The 26,958-nt window shown below is 33.7% G+C and overlaps 1 protein-coding gene across 3 annotated transcripts in view; it reads right to left on the bottom strand.

The window, feature by feature from the left end:
* Nucleotides 1–481: 481 nt before the first annotated feature.
* The window catches only part of LOC106669170 (protein vein), a 130,839-nt gene continuing 104,362 nt past the window's right edge, over nucleotides 482–26,958 (bottom strand). The window contains exons 2-7 of one of the 3 annotated variants that reach the window (XM_014398473.2): nucleotides 25,036–25,198; nucleotides 16,275–16,423; nucleotides 6,826–6,931; nucleotides 3,463–3,521; nucleotides 1,018–1,128; nucleotides 482–819 (exon numbers count right to left, since the gene is read on the bottom strand). In XM_014398473.2, coding sequence (XP_014253959.1) covers nucleotides 1,070–1,128; nucleotides 3,463–3,521; nucleotides 6,826–6,931; nucleotides 16,275–16,423; nucleotides 25,036–25,198 — 536 coding nt within the window. In that variant the 3' untranslated portion in view covers nucleotides 482–819; nucleotides 1,018–1,069. Of the gene's footprint in view, nucleotides 820–1,017; nucleotides 1,129–2,340; nucleotides 3,522–6,825; nucleotides 6,932–16,274; nucleotides 16,424–25,035; nucleotides 25,199–26,958 lie in introns of those variants that run through there. The other 2 variants (XM_014398477.2, XM_014398472.2) reach the window with 2 other exon arrangements.

Raw genomic sequence — 26,958 nt, 5'->3', positions numbered from 1 at the left:
TTGTTGTTGTTTATAAAACAGTGATTCAAATAGTTAGAACAATTTAAAAAATATATATATCAATACAGACATAATTATAAGTCCTATCAATTTGTCCATTATCGTCTATTTCAGCCTTTGCAATATTACATCAACAATTAACATCTATAAACATAAAAAAAAATACAAATAGCACCAATGATTTTACATTTATATTTCTCTTTAAACAAAGCACCAGTTAGTGTATACTAATTTAATTAATTAATTAATGTTTTTTAAAGAGAGCATTCTTTCCTTATAAGCACTGGTTAATTTTTACTAAATTAGTAAACAACTATTTTAAATTTATTATATTATCTTTTTTTTTCAAATCTCTAAGGAATTTAGTTCTAAAAATCTATTAAAAATAAATTACATCATGAACTTTAATTTTGTAAATTCCACAATGTTAAATATTTAACAACACTACTTACACAAAAAGAAGGGGAAAAGGGTGGCATGTTAAAATTGAAAATAACTAAAATACTCATCCAGTCTTAACAAAATCATAAATATACTTATAAAAAATACAATTATAGCCTCAACATTAATACAACCAGTTTTGTTTTCATGATAATAATTTAAAAAAATAAGAAACAGGGATTTGTTCTCTAAATGGTGAAAAACACTGAAAATATGCAAAGGGAGGGAAAGACTGAAGCAACGACAAGAACCTGAATTTTATAAGCGCAACACAGACAGAAAAAGTCGAAGCAGTGGTACAGTGTAGATTTTCAATTCCGCTGCAATACAGTCTCCGCATACAATTCAGCAGAGCCATTTAAAATATCACCGAAATATCTGGAAAAAAACAAGTGATCAGTTTTGTTTTTCCCTTGCTTATTAATAAACAATTAAAGAAATTCAACAATGAAAAACAGTATCGGGCCTTGATTTCCCTATTCTTTTAAAATATACACATGCAAGGGGGTCTCCACTTTTTTTTTTAAACTAAAAAAAATCAATCGTTAAAAAAATTTTACTTTAAAAAGTATGTACCTTTTTAGTTTATACTCATAGTCCTAACATGTCTATCTTTGTTTGATAATTTTTAGTTGAAAGTCATGATTCGAGTTGGGGGCCCCCTCTCCCACGACTCCGGGCTGGAATCTGCACAAAAAAAAAAAAAACCCAACTTTTCTCTGCAAGTCCAGACAAGTTAGCAATTATTTCTAAATTGTTATTAACCAAAAGCCTGTTATTTACAAAAAAACAATGATTGTACAAATCCAAAAACTGTGGTCTTGATTTTTTTTTTTTTTTTTGTACAAATCGGCCTTTGATTTAGAACTTAAGTGGTTTTCGTTACAGTCGTGTTAGGTTTTTGTGTGTTAGAAATGAACTTTTTCCTTTATATTTATAATAATAAAATGTACAAAGCTTTAGCAAGGTTAGCCAATGTTAGTTGAATAAAACAAAATTATAAACAAAAAAGGCCCAAACCGTTTTACTTGGAATTATTATATTTTTAATAAATAAAAAAAACTGCTTAACAAAAAATAAAATAAAATAAAAAATAGACAAACTTTAGAGAAGGAAAAGAAATCATCAGAAAATTAAAAACAATAATATTGTTAATAAAAAATGTTACATAAATCCATCTCACAACATATCATTTTTTAAAATTAAATAGTAACATAATGCTTTGAAAATGAGTTGGTAGGGCCTAATTTGTTGGGTGGTTAGTGGTACAACCAAGTATGAACTTATATTTGAGAGAAAATTGAAGAACGAAAGATATTCCAAGCCTAATCCCACACAGTTACTCTATTTACACACTACAAAAATCTATATTATCCTACAGTTAAAAAAAGGTATTAAAAAAAATAAAAAAGGGGTTAAGTCTGAAGGGTAGGAGGAATAGTGACAAACATACATTGTTAAGCTTCTTCCCTCATCCTTCCATTCCATCCTGAATCTCCAGCTTTGCCATCATCCTTAGCGATTAATTTCAGTTCCTTGTCAGATCTAAACGCCAGTGAATCTGCCAAACTTGGAATGCGCCAAAGGCTTTTACTGTTATTGTGTGAAGTTTTTTTAACTACTTTTTTTGTGTGCTTTTAAATTTGTTTATTGATGTAGGTAAATAAAAATGTGGGACCTTTTGCCCTGAATTGGCATTTACTCTTTATTACTGCCATTTTTGTTAACGTATATTAGTCAATTTGGAATGGAAAATTTCATTTAATAATAGACAAGATTAATTGTTGTGAGTTGGATTTATTTTTGTTTCTTTTAAAAAATAAAATGGATTTTTTTAAATACAATTTTATATTGGAAAAAAAAGAATTGATGTACAAAATAAAAATAAAAAAATAAATAAATAAAAGAAGCCAAATAAATAATCGTTCACTATCTACAAAAAATTTAAGATTTATTTTCTGTTAATTTCTCCTCCTTCTGTCAGGCCTTCACCAATTAATAAAAAGCGGTTTATAATGATAAAAACCAAAATAAATAAATAAAAAAGACATAATCCTATTTAACATGCAAATTAATACTTGGGCATCTCCCTGTTCCATTTTATTTCCAAGACGATTTACAATATTCATTACAACAACTCGATAGTGAACGATTATAAATTTATATGCATAAATAATTAAAATTTTGACAATTCCGAGGTACGTTTCAGTTGATCCAAATAAAAATAGTCACAATTCATTGTTATACTGAAAGTTAATTTAGACCCTGAAAGTTAATCGAGACGCTTTCTCTTCATATATGAATTTAATTACAAATACAAGATAATCAGTATTAGGAACTATGTTACGGAAAATACATTAATACTAAATAATTTACAATTATATGAAACTTTAATTACATATTCAAATTAATAAATTAAACACTGTACACATGACTACTAACGTATTAACAAGATTTATTTTTCTTTATTATTATCAATTGGCGAACCCTAAATGAGAAATGCCTTTGGCTTATTTACACTGAAACAAATCATTTCTCCTTGTTGTAAACTATACACATATTGCACTTCAGTCTGAAGATAATACGAGTATACAGAATGTCACTTCGATTATACTCTTAAGTCAAGTAAAAATGGAGAGCAAAAAAAGTCTAGAAAAACCTACAAGTTGAAATAAATACCATTATAATGTGGTAAATATATAAATATATGTTATATTTAATTGAAAAACTTTTCTTATATGCAAACGAAGCAAGAAAAGATTATTGCTACATAAATTAAGACTGTCTTATCTTTGGCTGAGAATAAAAACATTTGTTTTAATTTACACCACGTCTCCTCCTTCTATCATAAAAAAAAGTAAAAAGGCAGTTTTGACATGAATTTTCAATTGCAAATTTATTATTTTTGTGTGCGGAATCCTTGTCCAATTTTTCAATTACACAATCTATTTGTTTTTACTTAGCAATAATAGGAGGAGGAAATGCCCAGTTTGCAGAAGTAGGTCATAGGCCTATACATACTACTGCGATTGTAGACATCTTTGCTCTCGCACCTCTGCCCCTTGAATCCTTCAGCGCACCTGAAAAAAAAATCTGTGCTAGAGTTCCATAAAAAAATCATAAATTTATTTAAGTTAAATGATTCAATGAAAAACTATTTACTACTAATAAATAGTAATTTGATTGTTACTGAACATCCTGGTCTGATTATCCTCTAGAATGATCGGTGAGGACCGAAAATCGAAAAATTTAATTAAAGGGTCATCCCCCCCCCAACATAGAGAAATTGCATCAAGATAAAAAGTAAGAAATTTTTATTTAAGCTATAAGGTGATTGTTTAAGTGAAGAAAGATAAAGCGTGCTAAGTATGAACATATTATTTTTATCCCTCTTGTACAGGGGAATATAAAATCTATATAGAAGCTGGAAGAGATGCATGAAGTATTTGTTTAAATGTGAATGATAAGTCTTTATCTGAGGAATGCCAGTAGTACAGTTACATTTACATGAGAGGTCCAACAATGCTCCCTTGTGGGACAATAGCTTGGGATAGATAGGGAATATCACTATGAGGTAACATTAGATTTTTTAGCCCAGTTTTTATGTCCACATAAGAGCTTGAAGAACTCTGTGAAGTATATTGAAGTATAATTTGAAATATATTGCTATATAGTGGGAAGTATTTTGTTGTTGTGAATAGTAAGTCTTGTACCTGTAGTTCACTTATGTCAGTTTAAGTTGCATATATCCATGCCAACCTTTTCTTCTATATAAGGTCTCAATTATTTGACAAGATCTGCCACAGGAAATGAATTGATTTAGATAATCAGGCAAGGAGTATTTTACGTTTAAGGGTAAAGGACAAATATTGGTGTCAGGTTCTAAGGAAGGGGGTCCTGGAGGGATCAGACTGCTAGGAAAGAAACAAGGTTTGTAGAGAGGATTGAAACGTAGTGGACCTAGGTATATAAAAAAAGGAGCAACAATTTTTCTTAGGACATTTAATTGGAATTTTTGAAAGAAAGTTTGGATGCTTCGTTGACCCCCAAGTTCACGAGTCCACATAAGTTTGAGAGCCATGTTTATCAATCATTTATAGTTTAGTGGAAGTTTGTTTAGCTTGTTACACTTAAGTTTTGGTGAAGTATGTTGTGAAATTCTGTTAAAGTGAATAGGTGGTATGAGGAGTTAATGTATTGCCACTTTGTTCCATTTTTAATTTTCCACTTTTTGCAAAACATGTTGAGGCAATGCAAATGGTTTAGATGGTTTCTGAATATGGTGAAGGGACCATTATGCAAAGAAAGGATTGCTGGAAATTAGTGGAATGCTCTAGGAGGATATGAATGTCAGCAGTATGTACTTGTAAAGGATAGGCTCAAGAATGCTTCCTTGTGGGTCTCCAATTTATGAAAAATATGGGTAACACTATGCCCTGTCTAACTCTGAAATAACGGTCAAGCAGGTTTGATTTTAGGATAGGTAGTTGGGTGGATGCCCTTCAGCTTCCATGGAGGTTCAGTGCCTTGTCAAAGCATTGAGAAATATTAGTAGTATATATTGTGCAAAAGAGAGGTCCAAGAATGCTCTCTTGTGGGATGGCTTTCTAATTCCAGAGAAGGCCTAGGTGCTCTATAGAAGACTTGAGGAATGTCAGTTGTACATATCATGTAAAGGATTAGTCCAACAATGCTCTCTATTTTCTATTTTGATTTCTGATTTCTACCTCAGAAGTAACGATGAGGCAGGTACAATTATAGAATTAAGAATTAAGTGTGGGTATGATGACCTTTAGCTTACACAGAAGGCTCGGATGCCCTGTTGAAGGCATTGAGGAATGTCAACAGTATATATCATGTTAAGGAGAGGCTCAAGGATGCTCCATTGGAGGCACCAGCATAGTGGATATCGCTATGTCTAACTCTGAAGTAACAATCGGAAAGGAATGATTTTAGGATAATTTTATGCCATTCAACTTCCACAGGAAGCCAGGGTGCCTTGTTGAAGGCTTGAGAAATGCTAGCAGTATATATTGTGAGGAGGAAGAAACAGCTACTCATATCTTCTTCGAATGTGAAGTAACCACTCAATGAAGACATAACAAGGGATTGATGGAAAAATACAATAAGGGAGAAGGCTGCAGTGCTTAGGGAATATAAACCCCTCACTTCATATATTGTGTAAAGGAGAGGTTCAAAAATGTTCCCTTGTGGGATACCAGTTTAGAAAAAACCGGGAACATTGCTAAGCGTTGACTAATTTTGAAGTAGTGGTTACATGTATGATTTTCAATTAGGTAGAAGGTGTTGGATATGATGACCTTTAGCTTACACCGGGTGCCCTGTTGAAGGCTTGAGCAATGTCAGAGAGCACACTCAGAAAACACTTCTTCTGTTCAAGGGATGGAATGATGTCCACAACTAAATGAACATTGATGGACTGCCGAATCTAAGGTCCTAAATCTAAACTGGTGACTCAGGATTATTAATTGTGTTTCAATGATAGGGTACAGCCATACAAAATACTGACAGAGAGGTAGGATGAAGGAAGGTTGACAGATTTGGTTGGTTTACGGAGAAGAATGATAGAGGAAAATTTCCAAAAGGCTTTAAGAGGGAAAGAAAGTGGTAAAAATTTTTGTTCTATTTCATTTCCGTGGAGATGGTTATGGATGTCGCTGTAGAGTGGGAAGATGGTCAAAAAAACTTTTTTTCTTCTTTGGACATGGACCTATCATACTTTTATATTAAAAATCAGAGATAAAGCCAATTTGAAATAAAAGAATTACTCAGTTCCTTCTTTGAAACTGTTATTCATAATTAAAACGTTTACAAATATGATTTAAAATTATATAAATCGTTTGTTTTATAGTAAATATATGCTAGATATATAAATACAATTAAGCCCTCTTGAATTCAATGAAAAGTGATTATGCAGACCCAACCCGACTACATAAAAATTAACGATTTTTCTGGTTGCTTTGCGTAGGCAAAAGAAAAAATATATATAAGGCTGATTCTTCTTTCCCGAGGGTCGTGTTTATAAACTTGAATAAGTTTTCCAAGACGGGGCGGGCCAGAACGGAATTAGGGGCAAGGCAACTAATATAAGGGGGTTGGAAAATAACATAAAATGCTATCGTAAAAAGAAGAAAAAAGGAGGCAGACGAAATACATTAAATGGAACTAGTGAGGTCAACGGCCGCTTTTCTCGCTTTCCGCGGCCTCCAGAGTTGCGGACTTGTTTTTTCCCGTCTCTTCCCGAGCAAACAGACCGTAAAAGAAATGCCCTTCTACATGGGGTTTTGTATCAGGGAGCGAAGGTGATTTATGCGACCGAAGTTTTCCCGATGAAACCGTGTGGTTTGGCGTTTTTCAACTTACTGGCAGACGAGCTCTCCGACTGTATCGTAAAATGTACACGTCCCTCCGTTCAGGCAGTACTGTTCTATAGGGCACACCCCTCCAACAAGCGGCCACAGCGTCGTTGCTGAAACAATAGAAGTCATATAGAAAAACTATTTTAGAAATACATTCATAATCAGAAATAGGGGTTTAATAATAAAGACCCACAAAATACATAACTTAGCCTTACAAAAATCAAGCGTAACCCTCTATATTTGGTTTTTAAATAGTTCTAATTTAAGAAAAGTTTTAGTTAAAACGATGGAATTTGGAATTTTGGATTACCAGTTAAGTTAATCTAATGACCCAGGACCTTCTTAGCCAATTGGACTTCTTGACCAAATCTTAGGTAGTTAAATAAAAGGCAGAAAGATGTCTTCTTAGTTGGGTCTGTGCGTTATTTTGACACTTCATTCCATGACGATGTTCAAAACGTTCAATGACTTCAGTTCAAGTGTTCTTGTAAAAAAAATTGGCATATATCAGATAGGTCACATTGTACCGTTTATGAACTAACTGGTTCGAGTTCAACAATCGTACAACTCGTTGCGGTACTTTTTTTTGAAACAAGACTATTTAGGAAACTTTACGTGACGGTTTCTTTCTTTTTTCTCTCGCACTTCCTAGGGAGAATTTGCTTTAATTATAGAACGTCTCTCGGCTAAAGTAACGGTAAGCCGGGAGTCGGAAAATAAAAGAAGAGCGTCGTCGAATCGTCTTAATTAGTGCTGATACGAGATTCATATCGCGGATGGCTTGAGATAGAGACAGAGAGAGGTCGAGTTTCGGATCGCGAAAGCACAATGACTTGTCCTTTTAATGGACGGCTAACCCGTTGTTTTACTTCCATTATTTATCTATTGTGTTCCTGTGGCCATTCAAACCATGGTAATAGATCTGCACAGCTGAGATCAACCGGCATTGTAACGGCGGACGCCTTTGATCGGTTTTCATCTCCGTTCGGTCTTCATATTTCCGTGATCCAATCGCAAGACGGAGTCAATAAAATCGTAAGTGTTCGTCAGTGGTCGGAGAAGACTCGGCACTTAACTCGGCTGATTCTATAAAAGAAGCTGCCTATTAATAGAAGCATTGATATGTAGGGAGTGGTATTTTTAGACTGAGAAAGGGTTGCCGATTAATATAAACCCTTTAAAGTTAAAAACCGTCTGCCCCGAGAAGTCAAAACGTTTATAAAAGAAGCCCTTTGTACAATTATCGCTTTATCGTTTTTATGACGCTCATAAATCAAAATTTCCTCCCCCGAGGAAGTGCACTTTTATCGTTGTTTGCCACTTTATCACCTTTATAAACTCTTGTTATCTCAGTCTTAGGAATTTCCGATTCCGCAGTTGGCAAGAAGCGAGCTTTTGTTACTAAGCCGTATTTCAAAAAAGTACAATTTCTCTTTGTTTCGCCCTTTAGTCGAACGAATATTTTCTTCCTGGTGTGTATTCAAATATTGACCGACCCTTACCAAACAAGATTACAGAAATTTATACGAACACTCCATTTTCAGCAGTATAGAGGAAAAAATGTGCTACTTCAAACAACTAACTGCTTAACAAAATGTAGAACACAACTTACTGGTTGAGGAATATGTATTTAGTTTTTTCCGTCAAATGAATCCTTTTTAACATCAAAATAACCATTTTTAATGTCAAAATTAACCCTTTTTGCCATAAATTAACCATTTTATTTAAAATCGATACATTTAACTTTAAATTAACCCTTTTTTAAATTTTAAATTAACTCTTCCTTTTGACCATTAAAAAACTTAGGAGATAATTATGTAAAATACAATTTCTAAATTAATGATAATTTAATTAATAATTCCTAAATTGGGCTTCTAGAAGACCATATAAAAATTAACGACAATTAAAATTAAAAATTAAGTATAAAAATAAAGTATTCTTCTTTAAATTAAAGAATTTAAAAAAATGAAATTGGTTCTTATCTAAAATACAAGATAACATTTAATACAATTTAAATTAAAATTAAATAAAATCAAATATAAAAAGAACGGATTATTTAAATTTGAGAATTGGAAGTATGAAATGCGTTCTTATCAAAAATCCACATAAAATTTAATACAATTCAAAATAAAGGATTCTTTTTTTGATTTGAGAAGAAATAAATAAAATGTGTTCTTATCTCAAATACCACGTACAAAATCTAATAAAATTAAAATTAAAAATGATTATGAAATATAAGAATAAAATATCTTCTCTATTTTGTGAATTTAAAAAATTTATAAATATATGTACACGTAAAATGGAATATCTAAAATAAATTAAAATTTATATAAGACTGAATATAAAAACAAATAAATGATTCTTCTATTAATTCGAAAATAATTTAAAATATAAAATAATTGGCCTATAAAATAATTTATGTTTACAAAACTTCTCATGTTAAAAGAAGAATCCTTTTATTCTTGTATTTAATTGTATATAATTTTTAATTTTATTTCATTGCACGCATTAAAATTCATTAAAGAAATCGTTAATTTGAATAAAATGGTTAATTTGATATAAAAATGGTTAATATGAAGTTAAAAAAGGTAATTTAGAAATTTAAAACAATTAAGATTAAAAAAGGTTAATCTGACGGAAAAAAGCTATAGAAGGATTTTCTTCTGATTCAACTAGGGTAAATTTTATATTTAATGTTGCCTTTCTCTTCTTTTTACTGATTTAACCCATATCAAAAATTAATGACCCAACGAGTTCAAATTTGCAAAATAAAACCCATATTATTGCTTAAAAAGTATGAAAGTTTTTTTCTATTTCACCCGTATTAATTTCAACTAAGGTTTCTTTTATGTAGCTTATTCTTTCTTTTACCAATACTGGCCTAAACCATATCAACTTATAATCTGTTTGTAATCCTCCAAAATCTGAAACCTCCTAAAGAACGAGCGAGACTGAGCGGACCTACAGTGGAAAATTGCACTCCACGAAAATTTCCAATTTTGAAGAGAAAATTATACTGCTACTGAAACGAAGTAGCCTAAGTAAGATTTTTTTAAATTTCCTCTTTAAAACAAGTTCTGTTTCAACTAAACGTAAACTATATCAACGTACATTCTGTTACGAATGACCCTATGAGTTGAAGGTTGTAAAATCAAAATTCAATCCTCTAAAGAACAAGCGAGACCAAGCGGAATTGGAAAGCGCTACTCCACGAACAGACCATTTTGTCCTTAATTAAACCAATTTTTTATTAGCGTAGGAGTATAGCAAATATAGGAATATAGCAGGAACTGCCATGATGGGGATTTATTGCTTGAAAATCTAGAAAAAATTATTCAACAATAACAAAATAATTATTCCCTCTGATACTGACGTTTCTACTTATTTAAACTCGTTTCAGTTAAACTTTTCCATTTTAACTTAAAACATATGGATCATCAAGTTTTAATCTGTTATGATAAAAGTTTAACCTTCCAAAATCATAAAATACATATCAAAATAGCGAGACTATGCGGACCATGAGGTTTCTCAAATAGGGCGATACTGACGTAAAATGATAACTTCTATATGAAATGTTTTTAAATAAACATGTAAGTTGAAAGTACGTGAAATCAATACAACATAGATGATAGTTGGGTCCGTACGTGCGAGCTGTTTTATAAAAAAAAATGTTTCTATTCATATTTCTTCTTTATGTACAAATACTGGAAAATAAGTCTACTTTCGGGCTAACTTTCCAAAATAAACCTTGACTCATATTGTTTTAAGGGATGTTATGACACAAAGCCAAAACATCTGACGAAGAGCCATCATTAATCATCGTCTCAGGACTATTCTTATAAAGAAGAAAATATTCTAAGTACTATTTTTCTTCATGGCACCCAGTTTTACCAATTTTGGAGCCTTTTCATGGTCATTACCATTGAGTGTCAAGTTTAAAGGGTCAGAACTGAAAACAATTAGGATAGAAGCGAATGATGGAACTTTAAAAGTTCGTCGGAAAGCCGAGAACATGCCTTAAGTTACCGAAATGGTGATTCTATAACTTTCGCGCCTGTATTTTAAATATACCTTGGTAAAAAAGGCCCACTAAAATTAACCGGACCGGTCCGGGAGTTTCTTTATTCATGAAGTTGAAGTTATTCTTACAATCGAAGAGAGCGGCCTCATCAATTTAATGTTTTGTCACGAAGCCAAAACGACAGGCCACCTAATTTACTTCCCCCGCTGGAGTGACGGATATATGGACTTCTTATATCCATTTCAACATATCCGCTCCTCTTTTGTGCCCTTTTGAATGACTGTACGATTTTCTTTTCAAAAATGCGACCCGTGAAATTCAATCCCTTGTGTTCGTTAATCTGTTTGATATCAAGGGTTAATCTGTTTTTTAAACACGCATTTCATAAAAGACCTTTCACCTCTTCGAGAATAGTATTCAAAACACCAAATTAAACACAAAAATGACAAATATTAACAATAAACAAAGGATCTGGAAAACAAACATCCCATTAAAGGAAATAATATTGATAGCATAACTATTATAATGTGCTTGTAATATCAGATCAAAATCCATAAATTATTTCTTAATCTTGCAAGGTCTCATACACACTCATAAAGAACAAACGACAAAACTGTGCTCCATGAACGGACCACTTTATCCTAATAGACACAGAGATTTATACTCACAGGTTTTTAACATTTAGCAGTAAAAATACAAAACTATGCTGCTACTAACACAACTAACTCCTTATAAAGTTTTCAACTAAGGTATATTTGGTCAATTTTATGTGGCTTGTTCCTTCTTTTTTTGGAAATCAAAACTAGTTTAAACTAAATGAACCTACTTTTGTGCGTGATACCATGAGATTAAACGTGCAAAATCGAAAACTAATCTCATGAAAAAGGAGCGAGACGAAACGGATCTACATCGGAAAGCGTTGCTTCACAACAGATCATTAACTCAAATGAACCCTTTTTAACTTTAAATTAACCTTTTATATTTAATTTACATTAATACGTTTAAATTCAAATTAACACTTTCTTTAAACCATAAAAATATAGGATGTTGTATGTAATAAACTTAAAAATGATAAACAATTAAATATAAATTCTTTTTTTTAATTTGAGATGCATATAAAAATTGGCTTAACTAAGGATAAATTGGTCTGTTCGTGGAGTAAAGCTTTCCGATGTTGGTCCGCTTAGTCTCGCTCGTTCTTTAGGAAAACGGGGTTTCGATTTTGCAAACTTCAACTCGTAGGGTCAATCACAAGAGTATGTAAGCTGATATAGTTTAAGTTTAATTGTAACAAAACGAAATGAAAACGACGAAATTAGGCGGATCAGAAGAAAATTCATTATCTTAAGTAGTAAGTCACGTAAGTAGTAAGTCATTTTGGTTATATTTTATATTTAATTTCAAAGTTGGAAATTGAAAATCTGCGATAATTGTTTTAGGTGAAAAAGGTTTGTTCGTGGAGTGCAATTTTCCACTGTAGTTCTGTTCACTCTCGCTCCTTCTTCAGATAGTATCAGATTTTGCGAATTTAAACTTCTACGATCATTTACAACACAAGAAAACTATTAAAACTTTTCCGAGTTGAACCGGAAAAACAATCTTCTATATCTTTTTTCCGTCAAATTAACATATTTTTTTAGTGTTTTTCTTTTCAAATTTATCTTTTTTACCTTCAAATTATTAATTTCTTAAGAGTTCAAATTATTAATTTCTTAAGAGTTCGAATTAACCTTTTCCCTTCGGAGGTGCTCTACTTCTTGTACAATGGCAAAAGATTAAAGACAAAAAAAAGTTGGTGCCCGAGTGGATGAAGTCACGGTAGCTCAAGTGGTAGAGCAGCGGCGTTTTGGCCTAAGGTCGTGGGTTCGAATCCCGCTCGTGACACTGACTTTTTTATCTCAACCAATATCTTACTTAAAGATTAATTAATTGAAAAGAATTTATTTGGTCAATCGGACCCCACGAACCTAATCGATTTATTTTTTATTTCAATTGCAATTAGTTTTCATATGGACCTCTAAGAGTCTGTTTTAGGGAAGTGTATACTATTATCAATTAAATAATTATTAGTTTAATGAATTGACTCAATACAGTGAGTACATAAAAGATTGCTTCCTACCATTTCGAAAACACCCTGGTTCCCTCTTAAAAAAGCGACATGCTGGATTATGGTGAGGCTTAGATCCAACCAAGGTGTGTGTAAATAATAATAATAAAAAAGAGAAATCAAGTACAAGATGAAATGTGCACGTGAGGTAGTATTGAAACATTGGAACACATAATTATTGTATGTCCACTCTACGAACAGAAACGTAGGAAGATGCTGTGCAATGTTAAAAAATTTATGGGAAATATGGTAGAATACGGGAATATCATAACACATAAGCTCCTGTTGGGGGGGGGGGTGTTCTCTGCAATACTTTTTGATTGGTATAAGCAGGACGGTGTAATTTCGCTTATGTGGGGATGCGTAGTTGCAGTTGTTATATTGTTAATTGACAGTATTACTATGGTGAGGGTTAATTTATCTTCAAATGAACAGTTAGTTTGAAATTAAAATTGGCCATTTGAAAATGTTAAGTAGAAGTACATATTTCTGTAGTGCAGTTTAATAAATTCACTGGTTCGAACAACGAAACTTTTAGAAAACAAGATGCAATTTCGAAAATGTCCAAACCAAATTGGTCCATTTACGTCTTATTTATCCATTATATAATAAACTTGTTTAATTTTTTGATATATGAAGTTTAAAAAAAAAGACTTTAAAAAAGAAATCGTACTGAAAAACTTTTGACCGACCTTATCACAAGCCAGGCGCTATTTTTGCGCACAGACCTCAATCGGCCAATATATAGGTGTTAAAATGTATGCATGGTTTTTGACACATTTCTCATGCATAATTGGAGAAATCTCAGCACAAGTCGAAATGATCAGGTGAGGGAGCTGTCTCTTCTTAATTAGGGACTAAGTGAGGTGCTTCTGAGTGTTGGGTTTCAATGTTGCTCCTAAGGCAAGTCAAGTCTCTGGCATGTGCCGACCACCGCCTAAAATAAACCTAGGCCGACACTACACCATTTTATACATCAATGCCAATTCTCTCTCTCTCTCTCTTTCTCTCTCTCTCTCTCTCTCTCTCTCTCTCTCTCTCTTTCTCNCTCTCTCTCTCTCTCTCTCTCTCTCTCTCTCTCTCTCTCTCTCTCTCTCCCTCTCTCGTCTGACCAATTTTTTCTTTTGTCGAGAACGATGCACTGAGCTGGCGATGCACATGTAGAAAAATTTGAAATTAACAGTAAAATTAATCATATAAAAATACAGAACAATGAAAATTTCAGTTTTCTTTCTTGTACAAAATGGTCGAAAATAAGATTAACTTTTCCCAAAATTAGAGCTTTTTTAAAATTCATTATTTCTCCTGGCGACCCTATTATAAATGTATATTTAAAAACAAAATTCTATTAATTTACCCCAATCATCGAAAAGTAACACTGTAAATGGCCGAATGGCAAAAAGAGTGTGACGACCATCCCATCGAGGATAGGCAGGCCATAATAATCGAAAACGACCAAAGAACTCCATAAATTTAAAATTAATCAATGTTTATACAGGCGAGGAAATCGACATCGGATAATTTTGTCTTTTAAACATCAACATGAATCTGTAAAAAAATAAATGATGGCAGTGAACAGAAAATATTGGGTGATTTATAAATTTCAAGTTCCTTTATTAGTAGAATTGAGAAAAAAGCTGAAATACGTCAAAGAGTAGGAAAACTTGAAAGACTGTGCAAACGAATGATATTATTAGCGGCAGTCATTTGTAGAATAGGATCGTTTAAACGTTAGTTGTTTCATTTGATGAGTCTGAAGCTTTTTTGAGTTTTTCAGCCAGTGTTCCACGTAGTCTTTAATCAAAATTGAGCCAGTGGGCGGCTTGTGAGGGATTCCGTCAGATCAGGGCGCCACTTCTTGTAAATAAACAGACCGGCGGAGAGGTCGAAGAGGGCTGAGGGAAACCAGACGAGAGGAGCAGAATGAGTCAACCCTTTGACACCGTGCCAAAATATTTTGGTTGAGACCTCGACTTGGCATAGGAGACGTCTGTTTACCCACGGAACAGTGCTTACATAAGGGAAAGCAGCGGCTGGGAACCGGTGGACAATGAGTCCTTCCTGGCCAAAGTGACTGCTAACCCGTGAAAACACCTGCCGCGGCAGAGCCACTGTACAAGAAAACAGGCGGAGGCCTTCACGCTGCACAGTCGCTTTTTTGTTTGCGGCCCAACACAAATTAAACATCTCAGTGTGCGGAGGCAGGCTGTTCTTCACGGTTTGTTCCGACTCGTTCCGACGGGCGGAAAATATAAAAAAAATTGGGGCTAATAGCTCTTCGGGTTAAATTCAGCTAGTGGTATGATACGAAGAAATATGCTCATGCGGAACCTATTGACATTCCAAAATATGCACCTGCTCTCTCTCAATAATCACACCATCGTTTCATCCTAGAATAAGCAACAGATCATTAATTCCCAAAGAATATGGATATAACCATCAATAATGATCTGAATTGACCATACTCTTCTTTCTTGCCCACTCATGATCTCACTCTATGGTATACATATATACCTACTTATTTCTTCATTTCTGAATATATCTACCGTTCTCATTACGTCCCTCACTAATTAAATAATTTCCTGTCTATCTTTTTTCCATAAATCTAACTTTCTGTCTACTTATCACGTTTGCCATTTTATGCAATCACACTCCCCCTCCTCTCTCTTTGTGCACTTTTTTGCCTTCCGTCACTATTTAACTATCTGTAAATGCCAAGTCTTCATCCTTTTACCCTACCTACCTATGTACCTACCTATCTATGAATCTATCTGCCCACATCACCATTTCCCTTTTTTTGCACTTCATCACCATCAACCTGGGCCCTCTCATCTCGCAAATTTCAATCAATATTACGTCCAAATCTTTGAGGATGTGCAAATTCCAGTCAAGTCGTTACATCCAGGTCGTTCAGTAAAACCCAAGAACGGGTTTGTCATTTGGTCTGTGAATTGAAAAAGGGTTCGTTCGAAGTTGACTGTGAGTAACACAATATTCTGAGATCTCGTAACACAATCGGTTCGGGAAGCGGGACGGGGCAGAGTTTAAACAATAATCTAGCTTTTGTGGCTTCACGGATCACTTGATGGTTTTCTGATTAAAGGGTGGAAAGCCAGCCGGTTGCTTTACCGTCCCGCTCGGCTTGCTCGTCCCGACAAAGAAATGGTCCACGCGACCGTGCGCTCTAATGACGCGTGGCGGCAGGTGTTCCGAAGCCCATACCGCCACCGTTGTTGGGCCATTACGTAATTACAAAGTCTAATATTAGCCTTCTAATTCCATCGGGGCGAATTGTTTGAAATACCCTCTGACAAAATGTACTCACTGTTGTCCGTGGGAGGGTTGTTCGGCTGGGCGGAGACGGTTACGGTGGCCCAGGACGAGGAGATCGCTCCGTTCACGCTGGTCGCTCGGCATTCGTACCGGCCTGCGTCCTCCACCCTGACTTTTGGAATCACCAGCGAAGACCTCTTTCTGCAAGAAAAACAAATCAAAACTTACTACAAGAGTAAACAAAATCATGAACATTTTTTTAACATTAGTGTGAAAAAGTGATTCAAATATGTAACAACGTAACGCAGAGAAAATAAAAAGTAAAAAAACGTCGAAGAGAAGAGATAAAGCAAACGAGGGAGGAAAAAAAGAAAAAATACAACTTATATTTGAATAGACAAATAAATAATTAAGAGATCTGGTGAATTTGACCTAAAAATGTTGATGGCTAAATAAATGGATATTCAGATTAAGAGATAAAAAGGCAAATTGTGAGAAAACAGATTCTGAGTATAAGTAGAAAATTAGGTAGCTTGATATATTGGTTAATTAATTGATTCAATTCAGTGAGTAGTAAAGTAGGCAGATAAATAATTGAATTATCGAAACTATAAGTCGATTATAAAAATTAAAACTGGGGGGCTTCGGTGGCCGCAACGGTTTAGGCGTTGACACGGCGCTCATTACTGTAAGGTAAAGGTCCAGGGTTCGAATCCAGCGGCCCTACGAATAGGCTTTTTATCAAAAATACCGGCACCGTGTGGGTTGATACGACCTCTGATGTTGCGAACCCTCGTAAAAAAGTAAAAACATAAATAAATAAGCAAAATATATTTTTTGTAAACTGTCCGAATTTGCCTAAAACTGTCACTATTCGTCAATTCATTTGCAAATCAAGCATAAACAAGGATCGTATGTTTAAAAAAGTGATCCCTCTTCCGCTAGGTCCCAAAGGCAAAAAGAAAGCCTTATCGGCCCATAAAAATTCCTGTCCATACGGCCGGGGAAGGCGGATGAAATAGGAGCAGAGTGCGTGATGTGCTTATGGTAATGCGTGAGGTCGGAAGTGTGTTGTAGATGGCAGGGAGGTGCATCCCGAAACACCTGTAGCCAGCCACCTGCCGTTGCACCTTGCACCGCACGATTTACCGGACACGCTTTTAACACTAATCTCTCGCTTATCCCCCTTCCTTTCACATCCAACCCTAGTAATCTCCATATAATTTGACCATTTTTACCCAATGTAAACGCCATTTTAATATAATTAACTTTTCTTTTATTATTGTAAAGAGTGTTTCGAAAAATATCAGATGAATCGAATAAACATTCTAGGATTCCAAGTCCAACACAATTAGAGAAATAAATCCAGCGTTCAAAAAATTCAGCTGAAAATTCCCAGTGGGATTTTTCCCACAGTTTGTCACAAGGTTAAAAAGAGGGAGATCGTATGAGAAAAATAAACAATTAGAGTGTGTATTACAAATGATAATTGCTTCTATAATTTTAATTAACGTCTTCTCCCCTTTTATTCACGACGTGAAGACACTTTTGTAGTCTAAGTGTTAGAGATTAATTTATTTGCCATTAATTTTAGCCAATAAATAAAATTTTTCAAAAGTTAAGTAAAAATTGACCAAAAAATTAAATTACGTAAAAGTAAATTTAATGGCTTTTTGAGCCTTCCTTGAAAAATGCACCTAAAATAAAAAAATCAATTGTTGTTCATATTATAAAATAATATTCCATACGTCGTATATAGATAGGCTCAAAAAGCGAGTAGGCTAAACCGGCACAGCTGATGTGTAATGCGGTGTTTGCGACCTGAAAGCTTATAAGGCAAAGGGGACTTCGAATTTCATAAATCATTCCAAGTGGAGGAGAAATGTCAAACGTTTCCGGTAAAGGGAAAATTTAAGAACTGTCCACCGACCCATATTATAGACAAAGAGAGAGGGGAGAGAGACGGAGGGAGAGTGAGAGAGAGAGAGAGAGAGAGAGAGAGAGAGAGAGAGAGAGAGAGAGAGAGAGAGAGAGAGAAAAGAGAGAGAGAGAGTGATAGGTAGGGAGGGAACGAAAGATTAATGTAATTAACGGTTGCCTTATTACATATTTGTATAAAGTACGTATAAAATGCCTGATTTATTCAACCGGCGACTATTCTATACACGGTTCTGCAAACGTCAGTACATTAAACTCTCCCGGTAATGGCGTTGTCCGATAGGGTTAAGTGACTTCAATACCTCACTGCATCTCACAGGTGGTAATGTCCATCTGAGATGTTTGTTTTGTTTTTAGAAATTAATTATCTTTCACTTTTTCCATCTTTGCTGAAAATAGAGTTAAAAAGTTAACTTTGTAAAACCTTCGGGTAAAAATATATATTTTATACAGAAAACACGTTTTTTTAATAACAAATTTGCGTAGAACAAGCCGTCGAAATTATTCAATTTTGATCTACTTAATATATAAAAAATTCATTTTTAGTAAAATTTAAACACAAAAAAACTCCACTTTAGCAACTAGAGTTTATCTTGGAAGAATTTAGTTTAAATAACAGTCATCTCCGCCGGGAAAACACCACCTTTGTTTTTGTTAAACGAGAGCTCATAATATTTTTTTCTACATTTGCCGTTATAGCCATCGTTGACGATCCGAAAAAGGCATCCATGATTGGCCATGTGGTTAAGTTGAACATTAAGTCGACAGGTGTAAAGCTTAAGGGAGCTTGAACTCCTCTTATTAGAATTATTGGCTGCATCACAGGTAGTCACAGTTAATGATAGTATATCAAGTTGTCGAAGATTTACAAACAAAAAAAAACACTTCACGGAGTGATCTACCATGTCAGACCACCTGGTACTGCTTGTAATTGGTGTTAGGCCAATTAACTCTGAAAAAGTACACAATTACAAGATGTTGAAGACGAAACATTTAACAAACTCAGCATGTGTTTTATAAATTGGAAGGCCCATTGGCAACGTGTGCACAATAAGAAAGATGATGACAATTTCAGCTTGAATGGTTTAAGAAAAGAACAAGCCAACGTACCACATGAAATTTGAGTATGTTAGCTTTCTGTAAGTCTTATTTGTCAATAATCGATCATTCAAGCCTTAAGGCTAGAATAAAATGTAATACGATACTATTCATTCTTTGAGTTAAAAATTGAATACAAAGATTATGAAGTATTAATAACGTCAATTTTTGTATACATGAATAACAGATCGGAAAATTTTACCTCCAGAGCGGCAATTTTCTTATATCAATTGATTTTGTTTTAAATGCCAAATTTTTTGTTACTATGGTTCCAACAAAATCAAGTATCGGCTGTTATCTGGTTGTAAACACATCAGCACATTGTTTACACATCCGTACTAGATTCAATAATTAATTATTATTCAAAAGTTATAAGTGGCTTGTGTTACTATTTTCTAGTGTGAGACGATTCTTAAAAAGTTGCTTTTATTACTATCAACCTAATGCTCATTCCAAGTTTGGTGTTACTATTAGACAATTCTTAAAAAAAACCAAGTATGCTTAATTGCGTGTATTGCTAAGAAATCAAGTAGTTGCTTTTATAGTAACGAACCCACGTGTTAGCTACTTGTTTGTTTTAGTAGCAACTTTTGTTTTTAAGATAGCCGAAGAATGTAATTGGTTCGTGTCACTGTATATACAAATTTTGTTGTTATTCTGCTGCATTTTTTCTAATATGAGATAGTTCTTAAGAAACCAAAATATAAGTTGCTTTTATTGCTATGAACCCAAGAATTAGCCACTTGTTTGTTTTATCAATTTATTATTTTTAAGAGAACCTAAGAATAAGCGGTTTGGATCAATGTAAACACATTTTTTTTTTATATCTGCTGCTTCTTTTATGTTGTGAGATGATTCTCAAAACAAGTATAAGTTTTTTTTTTATTACTATGAACCTAAGTATGTGTTTATTTTAATGGGTTATTTAATCTACTGCCTGGTTTCTATTATGGGATGATTCTTAAAAAAACCAAGTATATGTAAGCAGTTTGTTGCTAAGCAAGTATAAGCTGTTTGTTTTCTTAGTAACAACTGATCTTTTTCAAAAAGACCAATGGTAAAATGCCTTGTGTAACTGTAATCACAAATTTGGTTTGTTCAAATTGTCGCTTATTTTCTGGTATGGGATGTTTTCTACTAAAACCAAGTATGAGTACTTATGCTGCTAAGAAGCCAAGAAGGATAAGCAGGTTATTTTCTTTGTAGCAATTTTTTTCCTGACAATCCAAGTATAAAATGGCTTGTGTCACTGTGAACATGAATTTGGGTTGTTCAATTTGCTTTTTATTTTCTGGTATTGAATGTTTCCTAATAAAACGAAGTATGAGTAACTTTTGGTGCTAAGAACTCAAGTGCAAGCTGCTAGTTTTCCAATATTCTATTCTTTTATAGAAAATATTTAGTTATTCGTGATGCAACAAGCACAATTTTTTCAGGAAAAGACAAATTTAAATGTTTTAATATCTGTTGATCCTTTAGAAAAACAAATTGTTTATGCTTCAGATAACACAACTATCAATTACTTGTTTTCCTCTATCAGCTGATTTTAATTATCAGCTATGGGTTAAAACTTCTTTTTTAATTTTTTTATTACATTTATTTGGTATTTACAACTACAAGTGATGTATTAAGTAAATATGTTCGTACATGTTGAATTATCATTGGAGGCTCTTGTAGGAGAAGTTTCATTTTTATAAATTCAAGTTTTTTTAACCTTAGCTGGTGGTCTTTTATCAACGGATCCTTTTCAAGTGAATTGTGAATCCAACTATGTGGCTTATGTGTGTTGATTAGTGACCGTTAATCGATAATTATTCAGAAATCATGAGATGCGGTCTGGTGTGATGTAGGTTTCAGAAAAACATTTTCTTTGTCGTGCCAACGTTTCGATCTTTATTGAGATCATCTTCAGAGCCTGGGATTTACAACCATTGTTTACATTTAACAAATACATTTAGGATGTGGAAAAGTAGAAATACTTTGATAGAATATAAAAAAGTATATTTTGCATTTTATAAATTCACTTTTCCACATCCTAAATGTATTTGTTAAATGTAAACAATGTTTGTAAATCCCAAGCCCTGAAGATGATCTCAATAAAGATCGAAACGTTGGCAAGATAAAGAAAATGTTTTTCTGAAACCTACATCACACCAGACCGCATCTCGCGATTTCTGAATAATTATGTGGCTTATGTTTACCATAATCAAATATCAGCTGATGGTTTTTTCGAATATAGAACTTCGAATAAAATATGAGCAAATTGAGTTAAGAAGAATTGAATTACTGGAACTTTTACCCTAAGGCCGCTGGATTCTAGCAATAACGGACAGGTTATATGATAGATAGGCGTAGAATATCGTATCCTAAAATATGCTAGTGGAAGATAGGAAAATCAACGCGCGATATTTTGAAATTGATGCCCGAACAATAAAAGGAATTGATTTATAGCCAGTGCAGGGGTCATGGGTTTGATGGGAAGCGTAGTTATGGATATTAGGAGCCAATAAAGAAGGCGTCGGGGTTTATTATTTATTCATTACTTTAATAATGATCTCGCTGATGATCTAACAGATGCGTCAGACCCGCTGACAACGAGACCGGAGGAATATTTCAGCCGGCGAGATTCGTTCTAGGCAATGACTCACGGGCCTGTTTAACGTGGGAAACAGAAGCCCATTCAAACGCCTCCGGCCTGTTTTTCAAGCTTTTTAAATGTCCATTTTTCCACCTGGAAGGATTTTTCTTAAAAGGGGCGACATTTGTCTTCCATTGTGCCCGTTTTTCCAGGCCGTGGCAACCGTTTCACGCCTCCGATCGCCCCGGGAGCAGAGTTCTCGACGAACCCTTTGATCCAGGGTTTCTATATAATTGTCGCTTTTTATTAATGACATTCACGGTATTCCCACGGTTTGTTACGTGTACCTTGAATAAAAAATTCTAACTCTTGGATAAAATGTCTATACATGGAACATTAAGCTTCAGATTAATAGGTCAGAAAATCTACCGAGAAAAACCCAGATATATCAAAAAATTTTGTTTTGTAGCAAACACAAGTACAAATTGTTTATATAACTGCCAATACAAGTACTAGCTAATTGTTTAGTAAAAACCAAGGGTTAAATAGAAGGAACATGTGCACCAGAGGAAACCTTCTCTGACCATGAAAAAATAAAACTAGTTATGATTTGTTGTCTTTACAATCGCTTTTATAAGCTGTAAACTGGTTTTAATAAATTAATAAGCTTAAAAAAATGTATGTACATCCAAATGAAATATTGTTAAAAACCTAACTGCTTGATAACTTATTAAATGGATTTAACAGTGTGTGGAAAAAATTTACTGAGCCTTAAAAACAGAATAAACAAATGTACATAAATTGGCGTGTAATGAACGATGATGATTTGTCCGACGGAGCAGAAGGATGTATGGAAAAGTAGCTTTGTTTATATTTTAGGATTGAATGAGGATTTGAACTTTTATGTAACTTGACCTCTCAGGCCCGCATATTCTCGTTGGTTTTTCTCTTTAAATCACGGTTTACATTTAATAGGCCGAATTGGGGAAACTATGGCTGACAGACTAAATAAACGAGAATATTTCTATTTTCAGTATTAGAATTATCACTACTTCCTTATTTACGAACTCTCTGGATCAAGGTATGTTCTTGAAGAAAAAGAAAGCAAATTTAGTTGCTTATTCCAAGCTTTCGATCTATTTTAAGGTAATCATCAGGGCTTATATTAATTTCATATTATGAAAAACATTTATACAATTGATTTAACAATCAATATAACTATATAGAACTGTGACCGTTAGTCAATGATTATTCGGAGATCGAGAGATGCGCTTGGTGTGACGTAAGTCTTAGAAAAACATTTTCTTTATCGTGTCAACGTTTCGATCTTTATTGAGATCATCTTCAGGGCCTGGGATTTATAAATATCGTTTAAATTTTACAAATATATGTAGTATTTGAAAAAATGAATTTATACAATGCTAGAAATTTTAGAATAAAAAAATAAATAAAATGAATTCATACAAGGCTAGAAAATTTTGATTAAAAAAATGAATTTATACAATGCTAGAAATTTTAGATTAAAATAAATAAAATGAATTTATACAATGCTAGAAAAATTGAGATTTAAACAATGCTAGAAAATTTTAGATTAAAAAAATGAATTTATACAATGCTAGAAATTTTAGATTAAAATAAATAAATAAAATGAATTTATACAATGCTAGAAAAGTTTACATTAAAAAAAATGAATTTATACAATGCTAGAAACTTTTAGATTAAAAAAATGAATTAATACAATGCTAGAAATTTTTAGAATAAAAAAAATTATACAATGTTAGAAAATTTTAGATTCAATCAGTATTTGTACTACTTTTTTAATCTATCATTTTTAACAATTTAATATATCATTTTTTTAATCTACAATCTTCTAACATTGTATAAATTCATTTTACTTATTTATTTTATTCAATTTATTTTTTTAATCTCAAATTTCTAGCATTGTATAAATTCATTTTTTCACATCCTCCATGCATTTGTAAAATTTAAACAATGTTTATAAATCCCAGGCCCTGAAGATGATTTCAATAAAGATCTAAACACTGGCACGATAAAGAAAATGTTTTTCTAAAAGCATAATTATATAGAACATACAAGACAACCTTAACTATGTCTACAGATTGACATATTTAAGTTACAGGCGATCTCAAATTTTCTGTAAGACCGATTCAGTACCAATATTGCCAAGGACTGTAACAGACACACAGGTTTTCGTATAGAGAATGTCCAATCCAATAAATACATTGGCCAAACCAAATAAATAATAAAAAATAGATTTTATGGTCATGTTTCTGATTGTGATAATAAATCCAGAAATGGTATCGAACTATAAAAACAATCAATATGAAGTAAGCATAAATTTGACTTTTCGAATGTTGAAATAATTGACAAAGAATCTCAATTATTCAGAAGAAGAATAAAAAAGATTCTACATACTAAAATGGTACATTCAAACAGATACTATGGACATAAGTTCAATTTATGAAGGTCTTATTAATTTTTAAAAGAGGTCTTTGTTAACAAGAGGAGGACCTCCGGGATAAGGTTTCTATACTGTTCAGTCCTTGGCAATATTGGATCTGAATCGGCCTTCAGGGAAATTTGAGATCGCCTGTAAAAAAGTCAATCTGTAGGCATATTTAAGGTTGTTTTGTAAGTTCTATACAATATTGATAGAATCAACTGCACACATATGTTTTTCATAAAGTGAAATTAACATAAGTCCTGACGATGCCTTATAAAGGCCGAATGCTTGTCATTAGAAACTAAATTTGCTTTCTTCTTCTTTTAGGCCATACTTTGGTCCTGAGTGTTCGTAAACAAGGAAGGCCAAAATGATCATGGAGTCACCTAGTTTCATAACGTCGCAGACATAATTAAAATTCACAAAAAATGTTATACATCCATTAAATACATTATTTATTTACGAAAATCGGTATTTTTTCCTCTTTTAAAGGGGTTTCCTTTAAGATCATTTTTAAAAAACCCTGAGCATTTTCATATTGGCGCGGATTTAGCGGTTTTTCCGAGATCAAACACTTTAAAGGGTGGTTTATTTTCGTCAGAGAACGGCCCCGCCGGGTTTTCCCCCCGCGCCTTTTGAAGATCGAAACCCAAACAAATTTGTGCCATCAAAGCTTGGAAGAGGACGCGAAACATTTTCACCGGGAAAAAAAACAGGAAAAGAAAGAGTACTCACTTCTTAAACTGGATCCTCGAGGCCCTCGAGGCGTTGACAGGGTTCCCGTCCTTGTACCAGGATACGGCAGGAAGCGGGTTTCCTTTAGATCGACAGACTAACCGCAGTCTATCCTTAACTTTAACTTTCGTGTCCTTCAGGCCTGATATACTCGCTGGCCTCACTGGAAAAAAAGAAAAACAAACAAAAACATTAGAACATTTGTCAAATGAGAAAAATGTTGAAACGTGAGGAATATTTTGGATTTTTCCCAGGATGAAACTTGGTGGTTCATTTACAAACAAATATCCCTTCTATCTTCTTTTTTTAATTAAAAAGTATAAAAAGTGTTAATACGGGTTGAACTAAAATCCAAATAATTAAAAATTAAACTAAAAACTAAACAGAAGAAATGGATTAGGGCGACATCTACGAAGACGATACAAAAGATAGATATATACGCTAAAAAATTGTCAGTAAGATTAGGAACATAATAGAACAGAAATCTGAAAAACAGTAGGAGCAGGTTATCGGCACGTTTTGGGACGAATTCCAAAAGTATAATAACAAGAAAGAAGATGACTGTCATGAAAAAACTTCTAGTGCTGCAATAATACTTGTTTCTTCCAAATTTTCTTTCTTTCTCTCTACGACCGTCTTTAGCCACATACTTTCTGCCTTTGTGTGTATACCTCTAGCTTTCCCTTTTAACCTGTCTTTTTCTCACAGTCCTTCTCTTCTCTGCCTGTCTGTTTGTCTGTCTATCTGTCTGTCAGTCAGTGTCTGTCTGTCTGTCTGTCTCTCTTTCTTTCTCCCACTCTCTTTTTTTCACATTCTCTCACTATCCGCTCTCCTTTTTTTTATCATTTTCTTTATCTCTCCAATCGTCCCTCTGTATATCTCACTTTCCTCTCCCATTCTCTTCCCCTCTTTTTTCACATTCTCCCACTCTCCGCTCTCCCTTTATATATATATATATATATATATATATATATATATATATATATATATATATCACTATCTCCCTCTTCTTTTTCTCTTTCTCAAGCTTTCTTTCTTCTTTAACTCTTTCTCTCTCTCACTCTCTCTCTCGCTCTCGCTCCCTGATACACGTTCTCGGGCAAACACACAGGCAAACGACTATCAGACTGCCATTACGATGGTATAGAATGGTTTTTGTTTTACTGTGTGTCATGATTGATGATTTCGAATCGTTGCTTTGGCCCCATGATAATCTTAGTAGTGAATTTAAAAAAATGAAAAAGGATGGAATTGGCAAACATGTTAAGAATGTAAGGTTTGCCATGAAGGAGAAAAAGGTCAGGTATTTTGAAATAAGGAGATCTCGATAGGGTAAGAGAATTTATGAGGACATAACTTGTCAGATGAAGACATTAAAGAAGCCTTTTATCAAATGGGAGTGGGCTTTCTTTTATTCGTTTTTATCTCGAGAGCAATATAAACAGTGTGCTCGAGCGGTGAATGTCAGAAATGTTCAGTAGTGTCGCGTGGCTCCAATTATGGGAGTATTCCCGGTCATGTCCGAATTCTCCGGAAGCCTCAAAGGCAAAAACGTCTGTAGTTGGGGAGTGTACAAAGTTGTCGTTTACGGTTGATATTTGATATAATGGGACGGACCAGATGCCACGGATTGTTCCAGTCTCATTTACAAGGACCACGGACACTCCATGTTCTCACTTATTGGGTGTTTATTCTAATTTGACATAAACATTCATTCTGGTGGCTCCAACCGGTCTTTCGTCGCTCTTTGGTTGCATACCGCGATTTTACCCCCAGGCCAGTTTCAAAATTTTTTAATCTCTTTGTAGTTTTACAAGGGAGTTAACGCGCCCACCCATGGATTCACATTACAATTTATTATACCGGAGCAGTTCAACCGAAAAACTACTGCTGCAAGGCACCTCATAATTATGTAAGCATGTG

Source organism: Cimex lectularius, unplaced genomic scaffold, assembly GCF_000648675.2.
Source record: "Cimex lectularius strain Harlan isolate CLEC.00 unplaced genomic scaffold, Clec_2.1 scaffold77, whole genome shotgun sequence".
NCBI classification, from domain to species: domain Eukaryota; kingdom Metazoa; phylum Arthropoda; class Insecta; order Hemiptera; family Cimicidae; genus Cimex; species Cimex lectularius.
The sequence above is the reverse complement of the archived record's forward strand: the minus strand, read 5'-3'. Positions and strand labels throughout refer to the sequence as shown.